Below are 27075 nucleotides of genomic sequence, written 5' to 3'. Positions count from 1 at the left end.
ATAGCAGACGCTGAGCAGTTTGTGATGTGGATGAGCCTGGTAGCAGCGTTCATGATGGACTGAAGTGGGGATAGCCTATTTAGAGGTAAGCCAATGAGGAGGGAGTTGCAGTAGTCGAGGCGGGAGATGACCAGGGAGTGGATTAGAAGCTTTGTGGTGACATTGGTTAGGAAGGGGCGTATCTTGGAGATGTTGCGGAGATTGAGGCAGCAAATTTTGGATAGTGATAGAATGTGGAGTCGAAAGGTTAGTTCAGAGTCCAGGATTACACCTAGGACCTTGGCGTGGGAAGATGGGTTGAGCCGTTGATATGGACAGAGAAATCAATGGAAGTGGCACCTGAGGGAGGAAATATCATGAGCTTGGTTTTGGATAGGTTGAGTTTGAGGAAGTGATGTGACATCCAGGCTGATATGTCTGCTAGTAAGTTGGTAATGCGTGAGAAGACAGCTGGAGAGAGCTGGGGAGTGGAGAGATAGATTTGGGTGTCATCAGCATAGAGATGATATTTAAAGCCGTGGGAGGCAATCAACTGACCCAGGGAGGTGGTGTAGATTGAGAAAATGTGAGGTCCAAGAACAGAAACTTGGGGGACCCCAACGGAGAAAGGAAGAGGTCAGGAGGAAGTAGAGTTGTGAGTGACACCGAAGGAGCGATGGGATAGGTAGGATGAGAACCAGCGAAGAGTACAGTCACGGAGGCCAAAGGAGTGGAATTTGAGGAGGAGGGGGTTGTCCACTGTGTCAAAGGCAGCAGAGAGATCCAGGAGAAGTAGTACAGAATAGTGTACACTGGTTTTAGCCATTAGTAGGTCATTTGAGAGTTTGAGAGCAGTTTCCATGGAGTGTTGAGGGCGAAATCCGGACTGAAGGGGATCAAGAAGTTTATTCATGGTCAGATGGTCGCTTAGTTGGTTGTAGACCACTCTTTCAAGAAGTTTGGAGGTGAAGGCGAGTAAGGAGATGGGACGTAGGTTATTGAGATTGGTGGGGTCCAGTGAGGGCTTTTTAAGTATGGGGGTGACTAGCGCATGTTTTAGAGAGTTTGGGAAGACGCCACAAGAGAGGGAGAGGTTGAAAATGTGAGTTAGAGAGTGTAGAATCGAGTCAGAGGGTGAGCGTAGCATTTGCAAGGGAGCAGGGGGCAGGTGGTTAGATGAGTGTTAGATAAAAGTTTAGCAACCTCAGTAAGAGTAGCAGGGTTGAATGAGGAAAGTAATGATTGTATCTGTGGACATAGTGTGTTGCATGGGGGAGGTTTTTGCGCATTGGCAATCTCCTCATGAGTTGTATCAATCTTAGTTTTGAAGTGATTGGCGATCTCCTGGGCAGTGAGTGAGTTGGTGGGTGGAGGCAGTGGAAGACAGAGTAGAGTGTTGAAGGGAGAGAAGAGTTGACGTGGACTGGATGAGAAGGTGTTAATGAGTGTGATAAAGTAGGTCTACTGCTTTATAGAAACACATTCGTCTGCTGAAATGCTGTTATCAAGTTGTAACGTGCACAGTGTGAGGTTACATAGATCATTCGACAGTGCTATTCTTAGAAAAAAATTAGCTACGAATCATATTTAAATGTATTAGTATGCCGATGATTGTTCTGTGAAAGATTAATTGAGCTGTTATAGGTTACTCTAATTGCACAGCCCTTTGCCACCTAACACTGGTAGCAGAGAGTTTGAACCTCTGTCACATATTGTGTTCCCCTTTCTTACTGTGCTGATGTCAGAAGTCTCCGACAAATCACACCAGTGGGAGGAGGTGTGTTTCGTTAGAACCTCTGTGCAGTTTTTTTTTTTGCTGGCTGCATAAACTTTTCTGATCGGAGTGCTCTAGCTGTGACTCAGCCAGGCATATATCTGGAACTTTGCAGTGAAACCACTGATTCCGCACACACAGTCCTGCTCTTCAACATTCTGGAAGAACTGCTATTAGTACTGCTGAAGGATCCATCTAACATAAAAAAAAAAACTGCGCTTTCCCCAAAATGTTTTTTTTCCCATCTCGTTTTACATTTCATCCTGTATTTTAAATAACACTAAACACCTACTTTCCAGGCCGTGCTTTACCTATTAATATTTCTAATGCCGCGTACACACGGTCGGACTTTCTATCCTACTTGGTCCGGCACACTTTCCGACGGACTTTGTCCGCCAGGTGCGCCGGACTTTAAAACGGACGGACTTGCCCACACACACCCGGACTTTCCGGCGGGCTAAGTCCGCCCGTCTTTCCGACGGACTTTCGCCGGAGTTCCGGCGGACTTTCAGAATGAACGGACTTGCCCACACACGGACAAGTCCGTTCATTTTGAACGTGACTCGGGTGCGACGGGACTAGAAAAGGATGTCAATCCTTGCCGCTTTTATCGGCGAGATTGACACCTTGCGAGCCCCGTCGCGGGGCATACCAGGCCCTTAGGTCTGGTATGGATTATAAAGGGAACCCCCTACGCCGAAAAAACGGCGTGGGGTCCCCCCTAAGATCCATACCAGACCCCGATCCGAGCACGCAGCCTGGCCGGTCAGGAAAGGGGGTGGGGACGAGCGAGCGCCCCCCCCCCCTCCTGAACCGTACCAGGCCGCATGCCCTCAACATGGGGGGTGGGTGCTTTGGGGGAGTGGGGCGCCCTGCGGGGCCCCCCCACCCCAAAGCACCTTGTCCCCATGTTGATGAGGACAAGGGCCTCTTCCCGACAACCCTGGCCGTTGGTTGTCGGGGTCTGCGGGCGGGGGCTTATCGGAATCTGGGAGCCCCCTTTAATAAGGGGGCCCCCAGATCCCGGCCCCCCACCCTATGTGAATGAGTATGGGGTACATGGTACCCCTACCCATTCACCTAGGGAAAAAGTGTAAGTAAAAAAACACACTACACAGGTTTTTAAAATATTTTATTAAACAGCTCCGGGGGGGGGATCTTCCTCCGGCTTCGGGGGTCTTCTTCCGGCTTCGGGGGTCCCTCCGCTTCATCTTCTCCCGGCGTCCGGTTGGTTCTTCTCCGCTCTCTTCTCCCGGTGTTCCTGTTCTTCGGCCGGCTCCTCTGCTGTCTTCAAGTAGCTCTCTTGCCAGCAGAGGTCCGGACTTCTGGGCTTCTGGGCTTCTGGGCTTCTCTTCCCCAGATGTTGACACGACGCTCTCTCCTGCTGGACTGCTCTCCGAGGGCTGCGTTGTGACTTATATAGGCGGAGACCCCGCCCCCTTTTGATGTCACAGTCCCTGGGCATGCTGGGACTGTGACGTTTTAGGGGGCGTGGTCAACATCACCCAGTGACCACGCCCCCTAAAACGTCACAGTCCCAGCATGCCCAGGGACTGTGACATCAAAAGGGGGCGGGGTCTCCACCTATATAAGTCACAACGCAGCCCTCGGAGAGCAGTCCAGCAGGAGAGAGCGTCGTGTCAACATCTGGGGAAGAGAAGCCCAGAAGCCCAGAAGTCCGGACCTCTGCTGGCAAGAGAGCTACTTGAAGACAGCAGAGGAGCCGGCCGAAGAACAGGAACACCGGGAGAAGAGAGCGGAGAAGAACCAACCGGACGCCGGGAGAAGATGAAGCGGAGGGACCCCCGAAGCCGGAAGAAGACCCCCGAAGCCGGAGGAAGATCCCCCCCCGGAGCTGTTTAATAAAATATTTTAAAAACCTGTGTAGTGTGTTTTATTACTTACACTTTTTCCCTAGGTGAATGGGTAGGGGTACCATGTACCCCATACTCATTCACATAGGGTGGGGGGCCGGGATCTGGGGGCCCCCTTATTAAAGGGGGCTCCCAGATTCCGATAAGCCCCCGCCCGCAGACCCTGACAACCAACGGCCAGGGTTGTCGGGAAGAGGCCCTTGTCCTCATCAACATGGGGACAAGGTGCTTTGGGGTGGGGGGGCCCCGCAGGGCGCCCCACTCCCCCAAAGCACCCACCCCCCATGTTGAGGGCATGCGGCCTGGTACGGTTCAGGAGGGGGGGGGCGCTCGCTCGTCCCCACCCCCTTTCCTGACCGGCCAGGCTGCGTGCTCGGATCGGGGTCTGGTATGGATTTTAGGGGGGACCCCACGCCGTTTTTTCGGCGTAGGGGGTTCCCTTTATAATCCATACCAGACCTAAGGGCCTGGCATGCACCGCGCTCACCGCAATAGGAAGATTTGTTTTTCCTATTGCAGAGAGCGCGAGATGCAATACCCTGCCCTCTCGTCGTATCTGGTCCGTCGGACCAGCCTACACACGAGCGGGCTTTCCGTCGGACCAGCACACACACGAGCGGACTTTCCGCCCGAAACTGAGTCCTACGGAAAGATTTAAAACTTGTTTCAAATCTAGGTCCGGCGGGCTTTTGGGAAGAAGTCCGCCGGAAAAGTCCGCCGCCGCCCACACACGGGCGTATTGTCCGGCACACTCTGGTCCGCCGGACCAAGTATGCCGGAAAGTCCGACCGTGTGTACGCGGCATAACACATTTCACCCCAGGCGAGGTCCCCTACGCCAAAGCATTTCTTGGGTGAAACCCATTAGAGAGGAGGTGGATGGTCCAGCAAGGAGGCATTTACTATATCTTCAGTATAGAATGGAATTAAAAACATGTTTTTTGTTTTTTTAAATTAATACAGCAGTGCAGTTTTTTTATGTCATAATTCATTGATCACCTTTTTTGTTTTGATGCATCTGGAATGTATTTAGCAGAGATAAAAAGTTCAGTTTTTCTTAAAGTGGTTGTAAACCTCAGACATGAAACATGAACAAAGCATATTCCTATATGCGTACTTTTCCTGACACCAAGAGATAAATGGTAACAGGAGGGAGCTCCAGCTGGCTGACTGCCTCAGCTCTGTTTCGGTGAGCTGTGTGAAGGGGAGGTGTCCCATCCCGTCCCTTCCCTCCCCTCCAATTGGCTCTCAGAGCTCCTTTTACTGAGCTCCGTAGAGTATAATTTCAGCTTCCTGCCCCCTTTTTTTGAACTCAGACAAGCTATATAAGGTCAGCACTTTGGGTGTAGAGAAGAGAAGACTGCAGATAAACAGGTACAACCTAAGTAGAAGGGTTTGTTTCATCTCTGTGTATCACCTGAGGCCAGTCACTTCACTGGGTATATGTAAAAATGTACTACCACTTTAACCTTGGTGGCACACAGTACAAAGGTTATTAAGAGAACAACACACATGTCTACTAAGATAAACCTCTCTAGTTAAAGTGCTTGCATAATAAGATAGCCAATATTAATTTTGACTCATTTCAAGAGGCACACAGTTGCTCCTTGTGCCTAGCCGTACATTTCTAACATCAGTACTGGGGACAGAAACAGCTAAATGCGTCTAGACTGCAGAGACCATATAAAATCTCAAGTAATTTCTCATACAGTATTGTTACTGGAGCAATTTTTTTTTTTCACACGCACATTCAAATTCACAGTAAAACACCCAAAACATTCTAAATTTTCTGAAAGCAATGGTCCTGGAGAAAAAAAAGGTTTTCACTTTAGATTTGTATGTTGCACAGTATTAAAATTTATTTTAGTGGATACAAACACAAAATCCCCATTTCTTGAAAATATAAAAGATGAGATTGTCATGTAAACAGATACCAAACATGCCAATGGGAGTTAAACTATTGTCCATGGTTGGTACTTTAAAAATCCTCACAGCTTATCATAAATAATAGCCTTAACATTTTTCCTCGCACACTGAAAGGCACAGTGATACCGAATATGTATTACACAATTGTTGTCATAGATGTGCATATTTCTATTGTCAGGAAGAGGCTTTAAAAAAAATCTAATTTCATTATTTAGTTTCACTTTTTAACCTTTACTTAATACTTTCATAAAGGGACTGGTAAGCCCCCTATGTGATAGTATTGTGCAGTGACTGGTTCTCTTTATGGAAACATTAGGAGCCAAAGCATAAAGTGGGTTCACTTTATGGTGAAGAGACCAGGTATGTGAACTCTTCTCTATACAACCCACTCATTAATTATTTCTGGTCCTGTGCCAACTGGAGAAGCAGGAGAGCCTAGGAAACCATATAGAAGTGACCAGGCTGCAGTTAACTTTTACTCTGTAGCCGGCAACCTGCTGATAAAAATTTCAGGAATTGAAAAAAAACACCCATTATACTCACCTAGGTAAATGCAGCATTGGTCTGATGGCTGCATCTCTCCCCCCGTTGCTTCTAAGATGGAGAACTGAGTGATCAAAGACTGCTGATCGCTCAGCAGTCTTCAGTGAGCCGCTTTGCTCTGCTCCTCCAGTGCTCACTGGAGTACTGGGCTGTGGAGGGGTGGGAGCGGCTGGCTCAGTCTCCCAGTAGCTTCCTGGGAGGCTGAGCCAGCTGCCAGTCCAAGAAAAAAAGATTGGGTGCCCGGGTCAACCAGAATATAGATAATAATTCTTAAATTCAATAGTTTTTTCAATCGCTTAGTTCTGGGAATACCACCAGAACTGCAGTCCTAATGGCCCTAAAGCCGCATATACAAAGACGAGAGAAAAAAGTTTATCCCAAGAGAGCCAGTTAGGACACTAAGATTGAATTAATGTTTTATTATAGAAAAAACACACCAACAATTTAATGAAACAGTGATAGACCTAAAGTGTACTTCATAGATTATTAAAAAAGACAAAGTTGTCATATTAAAACTGGGGGACGCAGCTGTGCATGCACCATACACTCACACACACTATCATACACACAAGTTGATCATCAAAGATTTTTATTCCCAAAGATGAATTAGACAGGAATACAGTCCTTTGGATGGTTTGGTAATTCCTTAAAACAACTTTGGTTTCTGATGGGTATAGATAATCAGATGGTGATATTCGGTGCTTGTGGTGTCTGGAGCTAGGCAATTAACACTTGGCTGTCCTGAAATCTTGTAAAGGGTAAACTAGCATATAGTCCAGAACATAATATAAGTATATGTCCCTTTTATGTAGATTTGTGACAGGCCTGGTTTGTAAGCTGATATACGGAGAATAGGGTTTGGATGTTGATATACCTGGGAACAGACTAGCACAGTACTTTTACTTCCAATAAAAAATGCATACTGATCTCCATAGGAAAGCAAAAGGGGGGAGGGATGGGGAGGGAAAATAGGAGCAAGGCGTCACAGCTGATCAATGTGCTAGGTCAAAGACACTCTCACCATATACTGTGCTCCGGCCACTTTCCTCTGCCTCTACCCATCCATTCAATTCCAATCTCAATTAGTAGATACCGGTATCTGGTTGCTGGGAATGTAGTTTTGCTGTGCTGGTCTTACGGTAGCAGTGTAATCACTGTGCAAACAGATCCTGTAACAGGAGCGCTCTGTCAAAGTTCCAAACACGCTAGGTATCCAATCCCATTCAAACAGTCTCACAAGCCTAGCTCCTGCTGCGAGTTGATGATCCCCCAGGCGACGTGCTGACGTCACACTGACTGTCCAGGCATCTAGGTGGATCTCGACCGGGGCCGCCATCAGAAATTTTGGGGCCCCACAGTTTTAGGCCTGGGCCCCCCCATCCCCAGACCTAACCATCAACATTCCCCAGGGCCTGCCCACCGAGTCCCATCCCATGTCCTCCTCTTTCAGTCTCATCTCCCTGATGCCATGTCCTTCTCCTCCTCCAGTCCCATCTCCTCCATCATATGTCATCCTTCTCCAGTCCCATCTCCTCCAGTCCTATCTCCTCCATCCAATGTCCTTATTCTCCTCCAGTCCCATCTCCTCCATCCCACATCCTCCTCCATCCCACATCCTCCTCCTACTCCAGTCCCATCTCCTCTTCCTCCTCCAGTCACATCTCCTCTTCCTCCTCCAGTCACATCTCCTCCATCCCACATCCTCCTCCTCCTCCAGTCCCATCTCCTCCAGTCCCATCTCCTCCATCTCACATCCTCCTCCTCCTCCAGTCCCATCTCCTTCAACACACATCCTCCTCCTTCAATCCCATCTCCTCCATCCCACATCCTCCTCCTCCAGTCCCATGTCCTTATCCTCTTCCAGTCCCATGTACTCCATCCCATCTCCCTGTTCTCTTCCAGTCCCATCTCCTCCATCAAACAATCTCCTCCTCCTCCAGACACATCTTCTCCAGTTCCATGTCCTTATCCTCCTCCAGTCCCATCTCCTCCATCCCACATCCTCCTCCTCCTCCTCCTCCATCTCACATCCTCCTCCTCCAGTCCCATCTCCTTCATCCATTATCCTCCTCCAGTCCCATCTCCTTCATCCATTATCCTCCTCCAGTCCCATCTCTCTGCTCTGCTTTTCCAGCTGACTGGAGCACCGGGCTGTGGAGGGGTGGGAGCAGCTGGCTCTCAGTAGCTTCCTGAGAGGCTGAGCCAGATGCTAGTCCAGGCATCTGGGTGGATCCCCACCAGGGCCGCCATCAGAAATTTTGGGGCCCCTTACACAGTTTTAGCCCCCCCATCCCTGGACCTGAACATCAACATTCCCCAGGGCCCGCCCACCGAGTCCCATCCCATGTCCTCTTTCAGTCTCATCTCCCCAATCCCATGGCCTTCTCTTTTAGTCTCACCTCTCTGATCCCATGTCCTTCTCTTCCTCCTCCAGTCCCATCTCCTACATCATATGTCATCCTTCTCCAGTCCCATCTCCTCCATCCCATGTCCCTATTCTCCAGTCCCATCTCCTCCATACCATGTCCTTATTCTCCTCTTCCAATCCCATCTCCTTCATCCCATCTCCTCCAGTCCCATCTCGTCCCATCTCCTCCTCCTCCTCCAGTCCCATCTCCTCCATCCCACATCCTCCTCCTCCTCCAGTCCCATCTCCTCCATCTCACGTCCTCCTCCAGTCCCATCTCCTCCTCCTCCTTCAGTCCCATTTCCTCCATCCCACATCCTCCTCCTCCTCCAGTCCCATCTCCTCCATCCCACATCCTCCTCCAGTCCCATCTCCTTTATCCCAGATCCTCCTCCTCCTCCTTCAGTCCCATCTCCTTCATCCCAGGTCGTCCTCCTCCTCTAGTCCCATCTCCTTCTCCTCCTCTGGTCCCATGTCCTTATCCTCCTCCAGCCTCATCTCCTCCTACTCCAGTCCCATCTCCTCCATCCCACATCCTCCTCCAGTCCCATCTCCTCCATCCCACATCCTCCTCCAGTCCCATCTCCTCCATCCCACATCCGTCTCCTGCTCCAGTCCCATCTCCTCCATCCCACATCCTTCTCCTCCTCATCCAGTCCCATCTCCTCCATCTCACATCCTCCTCATCCAGTCCCATCTCCATCATCCCACATCCCCCTTCTCCTCCAGTCCATCTCACATCCTCCTCCAGTCCCATCTCCTTCATCCCATATCCTCCTGCTCCTCCAGTCCATCTCCTCCATCCCACATCCTTCTCCTCCAGTCCCATATCCTCCATCCCACAGTCTTCTCCAGTCCCATCTCACATCTCACATCCTCCTCCAGTCCCATCTCCTTCATCCCACATCCTCCTGCTCCTCCAGTCCATCTCCCTCATCCCACATCCTCCTCCTCCTCCTCCTCCAGTCCCATATCCTTTTCTTCCTCCAGTCCCATGTCCTTTTCCTCCTCCAGTCCCATGTCCTTTTCCTCCTCCAGTCCCATGTCCTTTTCCTCCTCCAGTCCCATGTCCTTTTCCTCCTCCAGTCCCATGTCCTTTTCCTCCTCCAGTCCCATGTCCTTTTCCTCCTCCAGTCCCATGTCCTTTTCCTCCTCCAGTCCCATGTCCTTTTCCTCCTCCAGTCCCATGTCCTTTTCCTCCTCCAGTCCCATGTCCTTTTCCTCCTCCAGTCCCATGTCCTTTTCCTCCTCCAGTCCCATGTCCTTTTCCTCCTCCAGTCCCATGTCCTTTTCCTCCTCCAGTCCCATGTCCTTTTCCTCCTCCAGTCCCATGTCCTTTTCCTCCTCCAGTCCCATGTCCTTTTCCTCCTCCAGTCCCATGTCCTTTTCCTCCTCCAGTCCCATGTCCTTTTCCTCCTCCAGTCCCATGTCCTTTTCCTCCTCCAGTCCCATGTCCTTTTTCTCCTCCAGTCCCATGTCCTTTTCCTCCTCCAGTCCCATGTCCTTTTCCTCCTCCAGTCCCATGTCCTTTTCCTCCTCCAGTCCCATGTCCTTTTCCTCCTCCAGTCCCATGTCCTTTTCCTCCTCCAGTCCCATGTCCTTTTCCTCCTCCAGTCCCATGTCCTTTTCCTCCTCCAGTCCCATGTCCTTTTCCTCCTCCAGTCCCATGTCCTTTTCCTCCTCCAGTCCCATGTCCTTTTCCTCCTCCAGTCCCATGTCCTTCTCCTCCTCCAGTCCCATGTCCTTTTCCTCCTCCAGTCCCATGTCCTCTATCCCATGTTCTCCTCCTCCAGTCCCATCTCCTTGATCCTGGGACTCCAGTTCTGGTGGCAACTTCAAGTCTCTATGGGACCTCACAATGGGACACAGATGGTAAAAAAAAGAATGTGGTTTTAACTCTTCTATAATTTAGTCAAAATGGGAAAAAAGTGCTTGCTTTATATATACTTTTTATACATAACTAGAACATCTATTAGGTTTATATCATTGCATGAGATTTCCCCTCACTTCTTGTCTTAGTGTCACCAGAACAGGAAGTGGGGGAGCTTGAAATTGTTGCCTTATGTCCAAATTGTATATTATATTATATAAACAACTGCTGGCTATATCCCCACAGGGAGATTCCATCACTTCCTGTTCTGGCTGGTGACATCAATACAGAAAGTGAGGGGAAATCTCATGCAATGACATAACCCTGTTAGATATTCTAGTTATGTATCATACTAAAGTATAAAGCAAGCACTTTTTTCCCCATTTTGGCCAAATTATGAAAGAGTTAAAACCCCATTTGTTTTTTTTCCCTCATCTGTATCCCACGGGTTGCAGGAAAAAAAATTGCTAGCGTCCCCCATGAACACAGACAGTGTTGATGGGGGAATCCCTTCTGCGGAGCCATTGTATTCTCCCGGTGGGGGGCAGGAAAACCGCCCCTACCAGGAGAACACAGTAATTATTGCTAGTGGCTACAAGAGCTGCTAGCGATAATTGTATGTAAAATCTGACAGGCTGGTTGTACTCAAGTTGATCGATTAACTTGGGTACATTTAGCCTGCTCATACATAGTTTGAATCTCGGCCAGTCTCTGCTAAACAGACGGAGATTCAAACCGTCTATGGCTGGCTTTATCTGCACTCTAGCTGCAATCTTCACACAGGCCGATCCAGTTTTTTTCAGCAGGGGATCTGTTTGGGATCCCTTGCTGAGCTGAATGGGCAACTGACAGGTCTGTGTACACACATGCTGTCTGTTTACATCCCACTGTCCTCTGTCCTCTGATCTGGCCAAACGGAGGGGAATGGATGTTTTCCATCTTTTCTTTTTGCTAGATCAGATCAGACCAGATTGGAGGTAGGCAGGTGTAAACTGACAAATTTCCATTTAAATTTGTCGATCCATAGAGAACGTGTGGTCCGATCAGGTCCCTCAAACGGACAGGAGGACCCGATAGGACCACTCATGTGAACGGGGCCTGAAAAGCATGGATTGCTTTTCAGAGCATTGGCTAGTTTAGTGAACCTGGACTAATAACACTAGCACTGTAATGCTACCCTATATTGCTGTCGTTTTAACATCCTTTAACATTTGTCACCCATAAGCTGACACCTATGCTGCACATGTGTGAAGTTACTTTCACTCTGCTAAAAGGACAGCAATAGGGCTGGCAATACAGTGATTGATATTAACAGGGGAGCACAGGCTCTGCATATACAATGTCTTCTAGCAGCTTCAGTAAAACACTTTTTTTTTTTTTTACTCACCTCGATCTCTGGAACTGCAGTTTCTTTTCAGAGGAATTCTGTCCCTTCCACCAACACTGGAAGCACGAGGCTGTGCAGTGATGGACAGTTCACCCTGTGTACCTATTGACTAAGGAGGCAGCAGGAGGAGGAGCAGCCTGCCCCCTCAGCCAATGAGCAACTGAAAGGCTGTTAAATCCCTCCCTCATAACATCGCTCGAGTCCCAGCCCTGCCAGCTTACTGTGCTTCGCCTACGACACCTCTCCTGCACTATTTCTCCTCCGGCTCCTCTCTCCTGCATGCTTCCTGGTTGCCGCCGGGCCCCTCCAGGCGATCGGGCCCGGTACATGTGTATCGGCTGTACCCCCCCTGATGGCGGCCCTGATCCCGTCATTAAAAGTGGGATCGATCCAGAGCCTGGACAGGCAGAGTGACGTCAGCCGACAGTGAATTCTAGCCCTCTGTCGGCTGAAAATGCTTCACAGGAGTGCAGAACAGGGTGCACTCCTGTGACCCACAAGAGAAGTAGGACCAAAAGAGGGGTGACCCTAAAATAACCTTCATAATGCTATCACATGTGGTATATGTGACTGACAGCAAGAGAGTTAAAATAAGAGGTATGTTTTCAGCACGGTGGGGATAGAACTTTCAAATACAGTATAGCATATGCCTATGTAAGTACTTTAATTTGAGGTACTTATCTTAGTATGGGATGGTGAGATGGTCTCCTTAAATAATCTACTCATAATTTAGCTGTCAAAATTTGTTATCAGTTGCTGTGTGCAACTCTGCAGAAGATGTAAGCTATCAGTGCATGTGGAGTAAGCTGATTATTCCCTATAGACAACACAGTATGTAACTATTCTTTATGATATAAGTTTAGGATCATAGCAACTTTTTTTTTTTTTCTCCTGAAGCTCATTTATGTTACATGCTTTCTTCGTGTGTGGTCAGACTGTCATATTCTGAGTGTATACTAATTTTTACTTGTTTGACCACACTGCAGTCTTGTAATGTTTCTCCCTAGGTGAACAGAACTTGAATTTCTTTTTATAATTTGTATTTGTAGGTTCTTTTCACAATGTACACACGAATCGTGTTGCAGTTAAATTGTTGTCAGGCAAGAACATGATTTGCAAATCATTAAAAGACTGCCTGCTAGCAAAAACTTTTTTGCCCCTTGGCAACATTTTGTAGTTGTTTTAACAGATGTAGGGACTCGCTGTGTTTTCTTTACACATTTACATGTCATTAAATGTGGCAAAGTAAGCATTTACGCATATATTTTGTGTCTGCAAAGCTGCACTAATCCTTTACTTTTTTCCATGAGAGCTGCTCAATGTCAATGGCTATTTTATCACCATTTACCTTGCGGATAAGCATAAAATTAGTTGACTGTCATTTTCATGCTTCTGCATATGTTATGTTCTTCGTTTTTTTTTTTTTTCTTTTTTTTTTACCTTTGCAGCTAGAGCCAATTTTCATGACTATGTATGGCAGAGTAGAAGGAAATTGCAGAAACGTGTTACACCTGTTTTTTGTTTGATTTCAAGTTGCTTGGAAAGGTGTTGCTGATTATTCATTCAAGTTTTATGTTTTTATTGTAAATAATTCATTTGTCACTAACGAATCACTGTGCAAATGGCACAGGCCATCTTCTCATGACGACAGGGTATTATGGAAAGCCGGCTCTGGAGATGGTAGAAACACAAGGTACATTCAGGATCAAAACCAGAAGAATTTGGGAGGCATGCAAAGCATTCTGTATCAAGACAAACTCATGACAACACTTTGACATCCATCTTTGACAACTCATAGACAACCATCCCAGATATCCATTGCATTCATGAACTCACCTGTCTCACCTGTTAATCATCTGAATTCACATGTCGTTAAAACAAGTGCCTGGCATTTAAAGTATCAAGACTGATTTCCTGGATACCAAAATATCTCATATAGTTTGTTGACTGCCTGCACCATACAATTTGTGTAGTGATCAAAACTACACAAAGAAAAGTAAGCATTGTTCTCAAGCAAAATGAATGGATGTATGAACAATGGTGCATTTTTCCAGTTCAAAACAAAGTGGGCATCCATTAACATTTTTAAGGCGATATCTGTGTAATTGTAGGACTAAATTAAAGAGCTGTAAAAGGTTTACTGCTTCTTAGAGCTGTGATATAGTAATTGCCCAATTGTGATCTGTATCTGTTGTTCCAAATGTTATTACTTAATCTGCTTTTTTGATGGTTATTCATTGCTGCAAATCTTTAATTTAAAGTGCTCTTTCCCAGTGCCAGTGTCTGTTTTATGTATCAAGAAATGCGTGACGTAAGGTGATATGGCATATTGAATATGGGCAATACAAGGTGGAGTTACCAAGAAAAACTTATCAAGGTGCACTGTACTGGCAAATCATTTAAACAATGATTTTCTATTTCTTGCTGTGTTATTGCATTTGCTTCACATTTTTTCTGCTTTTGCTATATTTTTTACATTAAGTTAAAATGTCTGATAAAGGCAGGGAGCTTTTTAAAAAGGTTGCTAAATATGGACTCCCAGTTGGCACCGTAATGGTTTTTTTTAAACCATTAAGACCATGTTTTAATTTGGAGGAAAGCTCCAATTCGGCTTCAACAATTCACTGACAGAAAACAGGAACCAGCATTTTCAGGAATCGGTAGCAGTGGCCTCCACACTTCCTCTCTAGTGTTTTGTGTTAAAAAGCAATTATTGGAGCTTTCTACAGTACTTGTTTGAGTCTTCACTTATAAGGTTAAGAATCTATTGAGAACCAATAAAGTGGTTCTGGGGCAGACAATTCTCCCCCCTCCGATAAACGTAATATTCATTGTTAAATAAAGTTGTTTTTTTTTTTTTTGTAAGTTCTTTCTGAGCTCATTTAAAAAGCTCAGGCTTGACAAGAGCATTGTAAAACTATCCACAATAATACCTTTTAGTTTTTTTCTTCACCTTTTAAATGACATATCTTCTAATTGATTTACATAGGATCAGTTGGATCTCCATACATCATTTTTATTACTTTTGTTTTACATTACTTTTTTCACATTAAATCACCTACTGTCACATATGAAAACATTTAGCACATTGGATTCAATAGATTAGATTATTTAATTGTCAGTACCTGGGGTCTATTATTGAATGATCATGTTAAGGTAGATTCAGTACAAAAATTAAGTGTGTTAAAGGGATGTCCTTTGTTTTATGTGTCACAAGGATTATGGACTGGCCTATATTCATGTGGCATGAAAATATATTTCATACGGATATCCAATGAGGCATTTAAAGCACTTGAATTTTCTTTTCTTTTTTTTTTTATGATTCTCAAATAAGCTTTATGAAAGTGATCTAAATAACACATGCTGCTGGAACAACCAGAATTTTGCATTGGGTGCCTTTTTAAGTGTAATTTTTCTATCCTTTCCTGCAGAATCCTATTGAGGTTTTTTATGCCTTCAATATTTGATAACATATTGTAAATGTATGTGATTTAGGATGTACCAAAAACTTAGTAACTGGACAATGTTTGTATATATTGGTTAGTTTCTCTTGTGCCTGTATAATAAGCCCTCCACTCTCCTCTTTAGGAGGAAGAGAAATAGGAAGTACATTACTGTTGTAACTACTGAATATTTACATGGAGTTTGCACCTTATTGCACTGGTCTGCTTTTATTATTTTCTTCTAAATATATAAATTTTGTTAACATCCTGTGTTTTTTAACATGAACTTTATATCATCAACCATTCTTTATTGTTCAGACCTACAGTGTTGTCAATCTGAGATTAAAAGTTAATATGTTAATTAGATATTAATAGACCGCTGATATGCATTGGTCAAACCCAAGATAGAACATGAAGGTGTTGCAGAAGGAAGCATGTTAACTAATGCTGGCTGTACACTTCTTAATTCTCATGTGCCCTCTAACCAGTCTTTTGTAGTTTAGGATCTAGAAAACAACTGGGTAACTTGTATTTGTAAATGAGAGCGTCTGTAGCAATGAAGTGATTGCTTTCTTTGAAAAATAAGGAATGACGCATCAGAGGGAAAAGTGCCCATTGCCTTTTTTGATAAGGTCATTTAAGTATTTACATTTTTACAAGCAATACATTTTTTTCTAAAACAAGCTATTACCTCTTTAGCCGCTTGTATTGTGAAATAATTCTCCTGTATTCCCAAAAAGCACTACAAAGACTCTAAAGTCAGGTTTTTGTTGGCTTCCAACAGCTTAGAAACACCTGCTGTATGTTTACATCAGAGGGTTAGGGGGTTGTCAAAACTCAGTGGAAAGTAATAGGAAAATATGTGGGACCAGTGTTTCTCTTGTGAACTTTAAGGGAGAAGTGGGGCCAAAGCTCTTTTGGCCCTACTTCTCCTATGGATCAAAGGAGTGCAGTTCGTTCTGCCGACAGCAGGCTAAAGCCCACTGTCGACTGACGTCGCTCAGCCGGTCCAGACTCTGGATCAATTCCCATTTAATAGTGGAGATCCACCTAGATGCCTGGACCAACAGCTGGCTCAGCCTCTTAGCGAGCCACTGGGAGACTGAACCAGCTGCTACAGGCCCCTCCACAGCCCAGCGCTTCAGTAAACGCTGGAAGGGCAGAGCAGAGAGCCAGTGACTAACAGTCAGTCTTAGAATTGGCGGGGGACTGATGCAGCTGGGATTAATAATGCTTCCACCTTGGTGAGTATTATTTATTTTTTTTCCGTTTAAACCCATACATCTCTTTTAGTGTCCAATCACACTTGTACGACATGTCTTCCAACTTTACACATCAAAGTCGGATGACAAGTCGTACCCCATGTTTTCCAATGATAACCATTCATATATGTACAACTTCAAAGTAGTTCATGCACTACTTTGGTCTGAATTTCATGCAACTTGAGGGCCATAGACTTTAATGTTAACCCTCAAAAGTTGCATGAAAGTCGTACCTGAACATTTTACACGCAACAGTTGTCCATTATCTTTGGTCAAAGCCAAAGTCGCATCCAACTCATACCTGTTTGTACTCACCATACAGCACACTCAAACCCCGGTTAGATAGAGAAATGAAGCTTGGTGAGCACAAAGAAAATTTTCCTGCCAAGTTACTTCCTCCCCATGACATTAATGGTACTTCCAAAGAACTTTTTCAATTAAAATTACGGGATATTAAACAAAACAAAATATGTGGTGTATCCTCCCTCCTTTTTAGAGTTCATCTAAAACCCACTAAAAAAACAAGACATGCTGGTAGGTTAATTGGATCCTGTCTAAATTGTCCCTAGTGTGTATGAATGTGAGTTAGGGACCTTAGATTGTAAGCTCCTTGAGGGTAGGGACTGATGTGAATGTGCAATGTATATGTAAAGCGCTGCGTAAATTGATGGCGCTATATAAGTACCTGAAATAAATAAAATAAAATACATTTACCTATATTTTTCCCTAGATAAAACTTGTTGTGACCTCCAACTTCCAGGACAAACTGACTCAGTTTAAATTCCCCCCAATAACCTTAATCTGCATTACACAAATCTCGGTATTATATTAAATACTTTCAGTCTTGTACTCTACTTTCGTGGTCGCCATCTGTTACCCTGAAAAATCTATATTTAAGATTTTTCATATCTTATAGATATGATGTGGGTTAAATGAGAGTTCTTTGACCAAGAGTGAAAGTTCTAATATAATATTTATTAGGAAGCAGTTGAAAGTCTAGCTAATACACAGTTATATGTATAGCCTTACATCAAGGAAGAAAATATTAGGTTGAAATAAAATATTTACATGAAGGAATACAGAGTATATTCCTTAATACAGTAATCTACACACATATTTAGTTACAAGTAAAATGGCATTCCTTTCCCATAATTACCCATCCTTACCAAAGGTCCATTCAGCTTGCTGGTCAATCAGAAAGAGCGTTTTACTTCACTGTTAGTCTGTATATCAATAATGTAATTAAATTCAGCGCTGACTGATTTGACAAGATAAATGCAAGCAGGCACTAAGGTCAATTCAAAAAAATACCTCAAAAGCATATATAAATATAAAAAGTGCTGCGCAAATGAAAATCCTTAAACAAATATATAAAATATTTATTTTAAATGATAAAAAGCTAAAAATGCCGCGGTCATCCGACAGACACGATCACAAGCCTGCTGGCCGGCACTCGGATCGGAGTGCTGGTACTCTGTGAGTGTTACAAATGTCATTTTTAGCTTTTTATCATTTAAAATAAATCAACTACGGAGAACACTATGGTTTGTTTTTTATTCACATATTCATCATCTGCCAATTACTGAGTACTGTGAGTTGAAGGAGGTGAAGGAGTAATATACAGATTGATCCAATCTTACAAGCGGTGTGACCTGTTTCAGGTCGAATATCTGAGGTGAGGGGCCATCTAAGAATGGTGGAGGGATAAAGTCACCATCCAGATATCCATACTGACACCGGTGGTTCCTGTCCTCCTATCCTGCCACTATACTCCTACTTTTTATATATTTGTTTAAGGATTTTCATTTGCGCAGCACTTTTTATATTTATATAGTCTGTATATCAAACCAGGTTGATGTCTCATTGGTTGGCCTGGCTTGGATCATGATTGGAGGGCTTACTCCATAAGTCGGCCCCCTTTTATGCAGATCCTTGTGCCTATTCTGGCTGGGAGGTTTAATTGAATTTCCCCAGGAAGTTAGGTATTGATTATGGGCTGGGCTCCCTCCAATGCATATCCCAGCATGGGGTCCTTTGACGTGAGTTTTTGTACCACAATGGGGTTTGGAACCCATTGTTTGTACATAAAAGCCTGGGCACCGTCTTGTCTGCTTAGCCTAACCTTTTTGGTGGCTCTGTTACATAGATTCCAGCTAAATGAAATATATTTATAATTACAATATTTTACAGCTATTAATGGAGATTTCACATAAACTCATAACGCAACATACCCATCCAAATTTGCATCAAGTTTGCACTCCAAAGTCTAGCTACTTTGGAGCCATACAAGTGTGAATAGAGCCTTAGTGTGCTTTCATGCTGAGGCGTTGGGGGTGTCGGCAGTAAAGCGTCGCTATTCGGCCGCTAGCGGGGCACTTTTAACCCCCGCTAGCAGCCTAAAAAGGGTTAAAAGCGCCGCTGCAACGGCACTTTGCCCGCTGTTCGGCAGCGCTGCCTATTGATTTCAATGGGCAGGGGTGCTTTAGGAGCGGTGTATACACCGCTCCTACAGAACTGCAAAGATGCTGCTTGCAAGACTTTTTTTTACTGGCCTGCAAGCGCACCACTCCAGTGTGAAAGCACTCAGGCTTTCACACTAAAGTGATAGGAGAGGCGCTATGCAGGTGCTATTTTTAGCGCTATAGCGCCTGTAAAGCACCTCATTGTGAAAGCAGCCTTGAGGCTCCGTTCACATCTTTGTGTTCTGGATCGCGGGCGGAACCACCAAGATTCTGCAAGCGATTCTAAATAGTGGCAAATCGCAGGATGTCCGTACGGTCCTCGTCACTTCCAATGACACCCCAATCGCGACTTGATTTTGGCCGTGATTTGTCAGGCGTCAATCGCGGTAAAATTCTTGTACTTCTTTTGGGCGAAAGGCGTTCCACAATTCTGTTTGCATGATTTTACCACAATTGGGTGGCCATTGGAAGTGACGGGGATGGCCATTTTGAATCGTGGGCAGAATTGCGGCAATTCCACCTGCGATTTGGAACGCCAAGATGTGAACGGAGCTTTAGGACCACTTCTTCGCAATTCATATATACGAATATGTAACTAATTACTCTGGGCGTAGGTCCACTTTAAAAATCTTCACTTTAGGTGAATAAACAGATGTGCTAAGAAAATCTAAGCTGCTGTTGCAAACTCCTCCTGAAAATACTAGATGCCTCGGCATCAGTACTTTGCATCGGTAAGAATGCAGGTCAGGTGTTTGACTTCACTTGTTGCATCCTTGTTCTGGATTTGTGACTAAATGTTGAGACAGGCAGCTAGCATTTTTAGAATGAGGTCTGCTATGACAGCCTACATATTTGTCTCTGTATATATTCTCTTTAGGCCTGGTTCACACTGGAACTGGCTGCGGATCGCACAGGAGCGCTGTGTGTTCCTGTTCCCCGTTTCAAGGACAAATGGGGACGAATTTATGCCTGAATTCGGCCCGGAAACTGAGCCAAAGACGCACAGTGTTTCTGTGCAGTGCGCTCCGCAGCTGCAACGGAGATATGTGAACCGGCTCCATAGGGAGCCAGTCACATTCTCCTGATATGCAAATTGGATGCGGGGAAAGCCGCATCCAATTCGCATAGGTGTGAACCCGGCCTTAAACAAAATGTACTACGGGAACTAGGGGAGATGCTATAGCTTGTCTCCTAAAAAAGTAGAATTGGCCAGTTGTGTTTTGACTTCTTTGGTACTTTTGAGTCACTCACCTGTAACAAGTATGCAATTTGTAAAGTGATGAAATAAATCAGAACTCCTGATCTATATGCATGTTCCTGATCAGTCATTGAAAGTAAGCCATTGCAAGGAGATAACAAGCATTTTTAGGAGGCCTGTAATGAAAACCTACACAGTTTCTTAGTGTGCTTCTTTAACCCCTCAGTGTCTATGGGTAAAGCAAATATTAATGCCAAAGCCCAATTTTGCAACTTTGACATGTGTTAGTAAAAACATACATATCGTAACAGCTACTTTGTGCATCCAGGTGGATTATACTTTCTTTTTTTCCTAACAAATTGGGCTTTCATTTGGTGGTAAATGGTACCAAATATGTATGTATGTATGTGATTAATCGTCTGCTGCACCTGAAATTCCTGGAACACTAGGAATAAAACCCCTTTCACACTGGCGCTTTAGCGCCTGAAAACCGCCTCCAATTCATTCCAGTGTGCCTTTTCACACTGGGGTGGTGTGCTTGTGGGACAGGAAAAAAAAGTCCTGCAAGCATCTTTGGGGCGGTTTGGGAGCAGTGTATACACTGCTCCCAAAATGCCTCTGCCCATTGGAATGAATAGGTAATGCTTTTAAAGTGCCTTAAGAGCTTTGAAAACAGTGCAAAACAGGAGTTTTTAACCCCTTTTTTGGGGTTAAAAGCGCCCCACTAGCGACTGAAAAGTGCCGCTTAAACAGTGGTAAAGCACCACTAAAACGAGCTGCGCTTTAGCGCTAATGCAGCCATTGCCCCAGTGTGAAAGGGGTCTTAGGGTAATTGTGTAAAGATGAGCTAACTCTGTGAAAATGAGGAAAAAACTAATTCTACAATAAAACATTAAACCTGTGCAAATATATGTGCACTTAAAATTTACTAAAAATGCTCAATGAATATTAAATATATATAAAGTCTAATGTGAACACAATAGAAAGTGAAAACAACTGCAATTTCTTGATTACATAACAAAATAGAGCTATACACAGTCTCTTGTGCCTGTAAAAAACACAATAAATAAGTGAAAACCTATACTGTTTGTAACAGCATGTGTGTGATCTTAAATATGACCAGTGACAAATGAAAGTTTACACAGTCTCTCTCAGGTTCTAGAAAGTCGATGAAGACCAGATCGAATTCAACAGGGGTAAATTGACTAAATTGTAAACAAATTGTAAACATTCGGCAGACAGAACGCATTCCCAAGCTGTGGATCAGCATACACGCTCTGTGACCTTTTTGGGTCTGGTAAGCAGCCAATTTGTATTACTTTTGAGCACGGTGGTGTATTCATATCATAGTCTGAGAGTTGTTCCATATCTTTTGGGATCGGCATCTGTTTGACTTGGGACTTCAGAGACTTTTATACACAATTCAGCCAATTTACGCTGTTGAATTCGATTTGATCTCTATCAACTTTCTAGAACCTGAGAGAGACTGTGTAAACTTGGCATTTGTCACCGGTCATTTTTAATTTAAGACCACACACACGCTGTTACAAACAGTATAGTTTTTCACTTATTTATTGTGTTTGTTACAGGCGCTAGAGACTGTATATCAGTGCAGTGGCGGTGCGCCCATAAGGGCACACGGGTGCCGCCCCCTCTCACCTGCCACCCCCTCTATTACCAATAGATAGATTCAGGCATTGCCTGAATCTTATCTATGGTTGTCGCTGCCACCCCCTATTCAGGCACTTGGCCACTTTTTCGGCGCACGGTGCCTGAATTACAGCGGTGGGGAGTGGTTTTGAAGCACCTGATTAGAGCCATAGGCTCTAATAGGCATCAAAAAAGGGCGCCCTGTGAGCGCCCTCAACTGTGTTAGGACAGCGAATATTCATTCGCTTTTCTAACACTAAACTGCCACTCCGCCAATCAGGTGCTCGAATCTGTTACCCGTCACCTGATTGGCTGAAATGACAGGTGCTGTGACTGGATGCCATGCGTCCAATCATAGCAGAGGACAGGAGAAGACATCGAGGAGCTGTCCCACCTAGACAGGTAAGTGCAGGGGCACACTGGCAGCATTTGATATGGCACAGTAGCTGCGTTTGGGGCACAGTGGGAGCAATTCATGGGCACAAGAGGCTGCATATGATGAGCACAAGTGTCTGCATATGATGGGAACAAGTGTCTGCATATGATGGGCACAAGTGTCTGCATATGATGGACACAAGTGTTTGCATTTGACGGGCACAATGGCTGCATATGATGGGCACAAGTGGGTGCATATGATGGGCACAGTGAGGCTGCAATTGATGGGGAGGGGTTCAGTATTTTTCAGTTTGTTTGCGCCCCCCCCAGCCCCCCCACCCCCAATAATTTGGAGCACCAGCCGCCACTGCTGTATATACCTATATTTTTTTATTTAATCAAGATCACACACTTGTTTTTTAATTGGGGTGGTTTTCACTTTTTATTGTGCTCACATTTAGAACTCAATATTCATTGAGTATTTTTAGTACATTTTATATACACATATATTTGCACAGGTTTAATGTTTTATTGTATTATTTTGTTCTCATTTTCACATAGTCAGCGCATCTTCACACAATTAAATGGTACCAAGTGAAAGTTTTTTTTTTTTTTAGCTGTGCATTTCTTGTTATTACCATAATCAACCACCAAAGAACAACTTAAAATAAATGATCCTGCTCCTGAAGATCGCAGTGATACCACATATGTGTATGTAATTTGTAGTTTGTACTCGTAGTAGGGCCCAGAAACAATGCGTTTTGCTTTTATTTATCCTACCTAAAACACTGACCATGACCTTTGACCCTTGAGCCAAACACTAACCCTGGCACTGACCTAGATCAAACCTTGATCTAGGTGTTTTTGTTTATTATTGTTTTTTGTTTGTTTTTGTTTTTACACACTGTTCATCTCTCTCTGCAAGAAGAGAGGGATGCACTGCAATGTATCTTTCCACTCCATTCACAGAGAGAGAAAAAGGGGCAAGCTTCACACTGACTGATCAATGTGACCAATCAGAGACTGTCACAGCAATCAGGTAATCTGGAACCAGGAGTTCTGGGTCCCGATTGTTAGTACAGGACCCGGGGGTTCCTGGTCAGATCCAGTCTCTGTGCTGGGAGAGAGCTGCTTGGCGTGCTCCCCAGCACAAAGACAGATACGCATATATGCGGCACCACGGAAAAAAAGCCCAGTCCAGTGGGGCTGCATATATGCGTACTGTCCGCATGAAGGGGTTAAGCTAGACAAGTGTGTGTGTGTGTGTATGTATATGTATGTATATATATATATATATATATATATATATATATATATATATATATATATATATATATATATAATCACTTTTTTTTCTCTCATAATAAACTTTAACAGGTAGCTCTACTTTTTGTTGAGAGAGGAAAACACAATCTTCTTTGGGTAATCAATGTACAAGGATTGTAACAAACTCTGTTGCAGATTTCTACATGTTTGTGCTCTGAACAAAACCAACTGGCTCCACTATTTGCTTTGGATCCTAATTCGGAATAGTAACGACTAATTCATTTTAATCAGCAGGTAAACTTTCTATGTTTTGAAGAGAAAAGTTTGCAGTGTCTACCTTTTAGAAGTGATTAACCTTTAGGGAGTATCCCACCAAAAAATATATTTGCAGATGAGGTCTACAACCTGCCTTCTATCTTAGTGCAGTGTCGTCCCCCCCCCCCCCCCCCCCTGCAGGAAATGGCATTTCTGGAGGCATTCTGTATTCCCAGTTGTGTGCAGAACGCCTCCAGGTCGCCATATTGAATTGAATGTTTGCTCTGCAGCATGAAAAGGAAAGGTTATTTGTAAATAACCATAAATGATAACACAGTACCTGCACGTGGTATAATAATTTTTATTTGCTATATTTTTAAAGTTCTGTTCAAGCTGTAATGAATGCTAATACTTTTTTATCACTGCAGCAGATTTTAAAATAGTCTTTTGAGCAACATACAGTAATACACATTATTGGGCAGTAAAAGTACAAATATACACTGTGTTAATGAAGAAATACAGTAAATCTTGTACAAACATTCTTGCAGTATTTTACAACCTGCATTTCTGTAATTGTGTTCTCTCTGGGCTTTGATAAACCTGGACAGCAGTGATTTAACCTTGTCTTCAATACTGACATTGGATAAAAAGCAAAAGATTTCTGCCAACAGAGGTGCCACTGTCCCTTCATTTTAAAAATGGTTTAGTAGTCTGTGTATATGTATATATGGATATATCGTGTACACACATCATAAACATTTATGTGAATCTTCATTGTATGTGCTAGGTACAAATAAAATGAAGCTTTTAAAAACCAGATATTATTTTTTTTCATTGTGTGTGTGCGCGTTTGTGAGTTTAGTCATCATATTTAGCTTTTTCCTGTATCCTCACTCTTAAATGTACAAGTGTACTGTATTAGATGGTGCTATATCAGTCATAGATCCAGAAGTGTGCCTTTTTTTACATATACGTCATTTGGCTAATTTATACCACCTTCGCTTAGCAATTTACTGATGTTTATGGCAATTGTTCACTACAGTGCCTTGCAAAAGCATTGACCCCCCTTTTTTCGTGTTTTGTTGCCTCACAACCTGGAATTAACATGGATTGTTTGAGGATTTGCATCATTTAATTTACAGAACATGCCCACAACGTTAAAGATGTTTTTTTTATTTATTTTTTTATTGTGAAACAAACAACAAATAGGACAAAATAACAGAAAAAGTAAATCTGCATAACTATTCACCCCCTAAAGTCAATACTTTGTAGAGCCACATTTTGCAGCTATCACAGCTCCAGATGAGTCTATATGAGCTTGCCACATCTTACCATTGGGATTTTTGCCCATTCCTCCTTGCAAAACTTCTCCAGCTCCTTCTAGTTGAATTGTTTGCGCTTGTGAACAGCAATCTTTAAGTCTGACCACAGATTTTCTATTGGATTGAGGTCTGGGCTTTGACTAGGCCATTCCAACACATTTACATGTTTCCCCTTAAATCACTCAAGTGTTGCTTTAGCAGTGTGTTTGGGGTCATTGTCCTGCTGGAAGGTGAACCTCTGTCCTAGCCTCAAATCACACACAGAGTGGTACAGGTTTTGCTCAAGAATATCGCTGTATTTAGCACCATCCATCTTTCCCTCAACTCTGACCAGTCTCGACTGCTTTCAAAAAGGTGTGTATATGTAATGACAGATCATGTGACACTTAGATTGCACACAGGTGGACATCATTTTACTAAATATGTGACTTCTGAAGGTATGGTTGCACCAGAGCTTTTTATGGGCTTCATAACAAAGGGGGTGAATACATACGCACATGCAAATTATCAGTTTTTTATTTCTGAAAAAATGTTTTATGTATATAGTTTTCTAATTTTACTTCACCAACTTGGACTATTGTGTTCTGATCCATCATATATAATTCAGATTAAAAAAACATTGAACTAAAGGCTGCAATGTAACAAAATAGGTAAGAAGCCAAGGGGGGGGGGGGGGGGGTGAATACTTTTGTAAGGCACTGTACTTTATGTTGTGGCAATAAAATGATTGTACTTTTCGTTCTCATTTTCATGAAAAATAAATTACTGATTTCATTACATTCTCTTCCTGGTCCATTACAACAACACAATACTTTTTCAGTTAAATTTTTACTTTTACGCACTTTACACACTAAAATACACCCTGCCCCAAAACCATATATTTTCTGAAAGCATAGAGCCTATAGAAATAAAAAATGGTTTTACTGATTTTTTTTTTTTTTTTGTCCCATGCAAGGGCGTATCATGAAATCAGTGGGCCCATGTGCAAGGTCAAAAGGCATCGATAAAAAAAAAGTGGCACACAAAGTGTAGGCGTGGTTTAAATTGCGTTAAATATTGGGCATTGCTTAAAGGGGGTGTGGTTAGAGTCTGAGATGACTTACAAAGTGCAGAATGTGGTAATGTTAAATAGGGAATGTACAGTGAAGTACAGTACGGAGTGTATGGCAGTGGGTGGTATGTGCAGGAGAAGAGTGCAGAGTGTATGGCGGCGGGTTATAAGTTCAGGACAGTAGTGCGGGGTGTATGGCAGTGGGTAACCTGCAGATGAGGAGTGCGGAGTGTACGGCAGTGAGTAGTATGTGCAGGATGATGTCAGTAGTTCTTAATTTTTATTCATTTTTATTTACATTTTTATTTATTTTTTTTACAATTTTTCTTATTTTTTTACAGTTTCACTTTTTAGTATTGTTTACAACATTCTTTTTGGGGGCCAGTGGATGGTGTAAGTAGAGCAATACAGTGTCAGAATTTTTTATTTTTTTTTTTTGCAATTTTTGTATTTTTTTTCAACAGTGATTTGAGGAAGGGGGTGCAGTGGGTAGTGTCAGTAGAGCAGTGGGTGGTGTCAGAATTTTTTTTTTATTACTTTTTACAATTTTATTTGTTTTATAATTTTTTTTCTTTTTTTCTTTTTTTTTTTTTACATTGATTTGGGGTTGGGCAGTGGATAGTTGGACTGTGTCAGTAGGGCAGCGAATGGTGTCAGTTAATGTTTTTATGTTGGGGTTTTTGTTTTTTTTTGCTAATGCTTTTTGAGGGGGAGAGGGTTGGGGTGGTGAATCGTGTCGGTAGGACAGTGGCTGGTGGCAGTAGAGCAGTGGATAATATCAGTAGTTTTTTATTTTAAGGTAATTTTTTTTTCATAATGCATTTTTTTTTCTTTTTGAAGGGGGGGTAGGGGGGTTTAGGATGGTTTCGGTAAGTTTTTTTTTTTTTAATATCCCTGACCTCTCCCCTTTGAGACAGAGAAAGTGACAGAGGATAGGTATTCCTCAGTCTTTCAGCTTCACTGAAGATGAATTGATAGGAGACAGAGGCTCCTGTTCATAAACTGAAGCAGATTAAACACAGTTTACGATGC

The 27075-nt window shown here is 43.6% G+C and overlaps 1 protein-coding gene across 3 annotated transcripts in view; it reads left to right on the top strand.

The window, feature by feature from the left end:
- EPB41L4B (erythrocyte membrane protein band 4.1 like 4B) overlaps positions 1-27075 on the top strand; it is a 910607-nt gene that overhangs the window by 406646 nt on the left and 476886 nt on the right. Inside the window, exon 16 of one of the 3 annotated variants that reach the window (XM_073630790.1) lies at positions 13390-15465. The exons of the other annotated variants lie outside the window; for them this stretch is intronic. Within the exon in view, the coding sequence (XP_073486891.1) occupies positions 13390-13534 (145 nt within the window). The 3' untranslated portion in view covers positions 13535-15465. Of the gene's footprint in view, positions 1-13389; positions 15466-27075 lie in introns of those variants that run through there. 3 annotated transcript variants of the gene reach the window in all.

Source organism: Aquarana catesbeiana, linkage group LG05 (genome assembly GCF_042186555.1).
Source record: "Aquarana catesbeiana isolate 2022-GZ linkage group LG05, ASM4218655v1, whole genome shotgun sequence".
NCBI classification, from domain to species: Eukaryota; Metazoa; Chordata; class Amphibia; order Anura; family Ranidae; genus Aquarana; species Aquarana catesbeiana.
The sequence above is the reverse complement of the archived record's forward strand: the minus strand, read 5'-3'. Positions and strand labels throughout refer to the sequence as shown.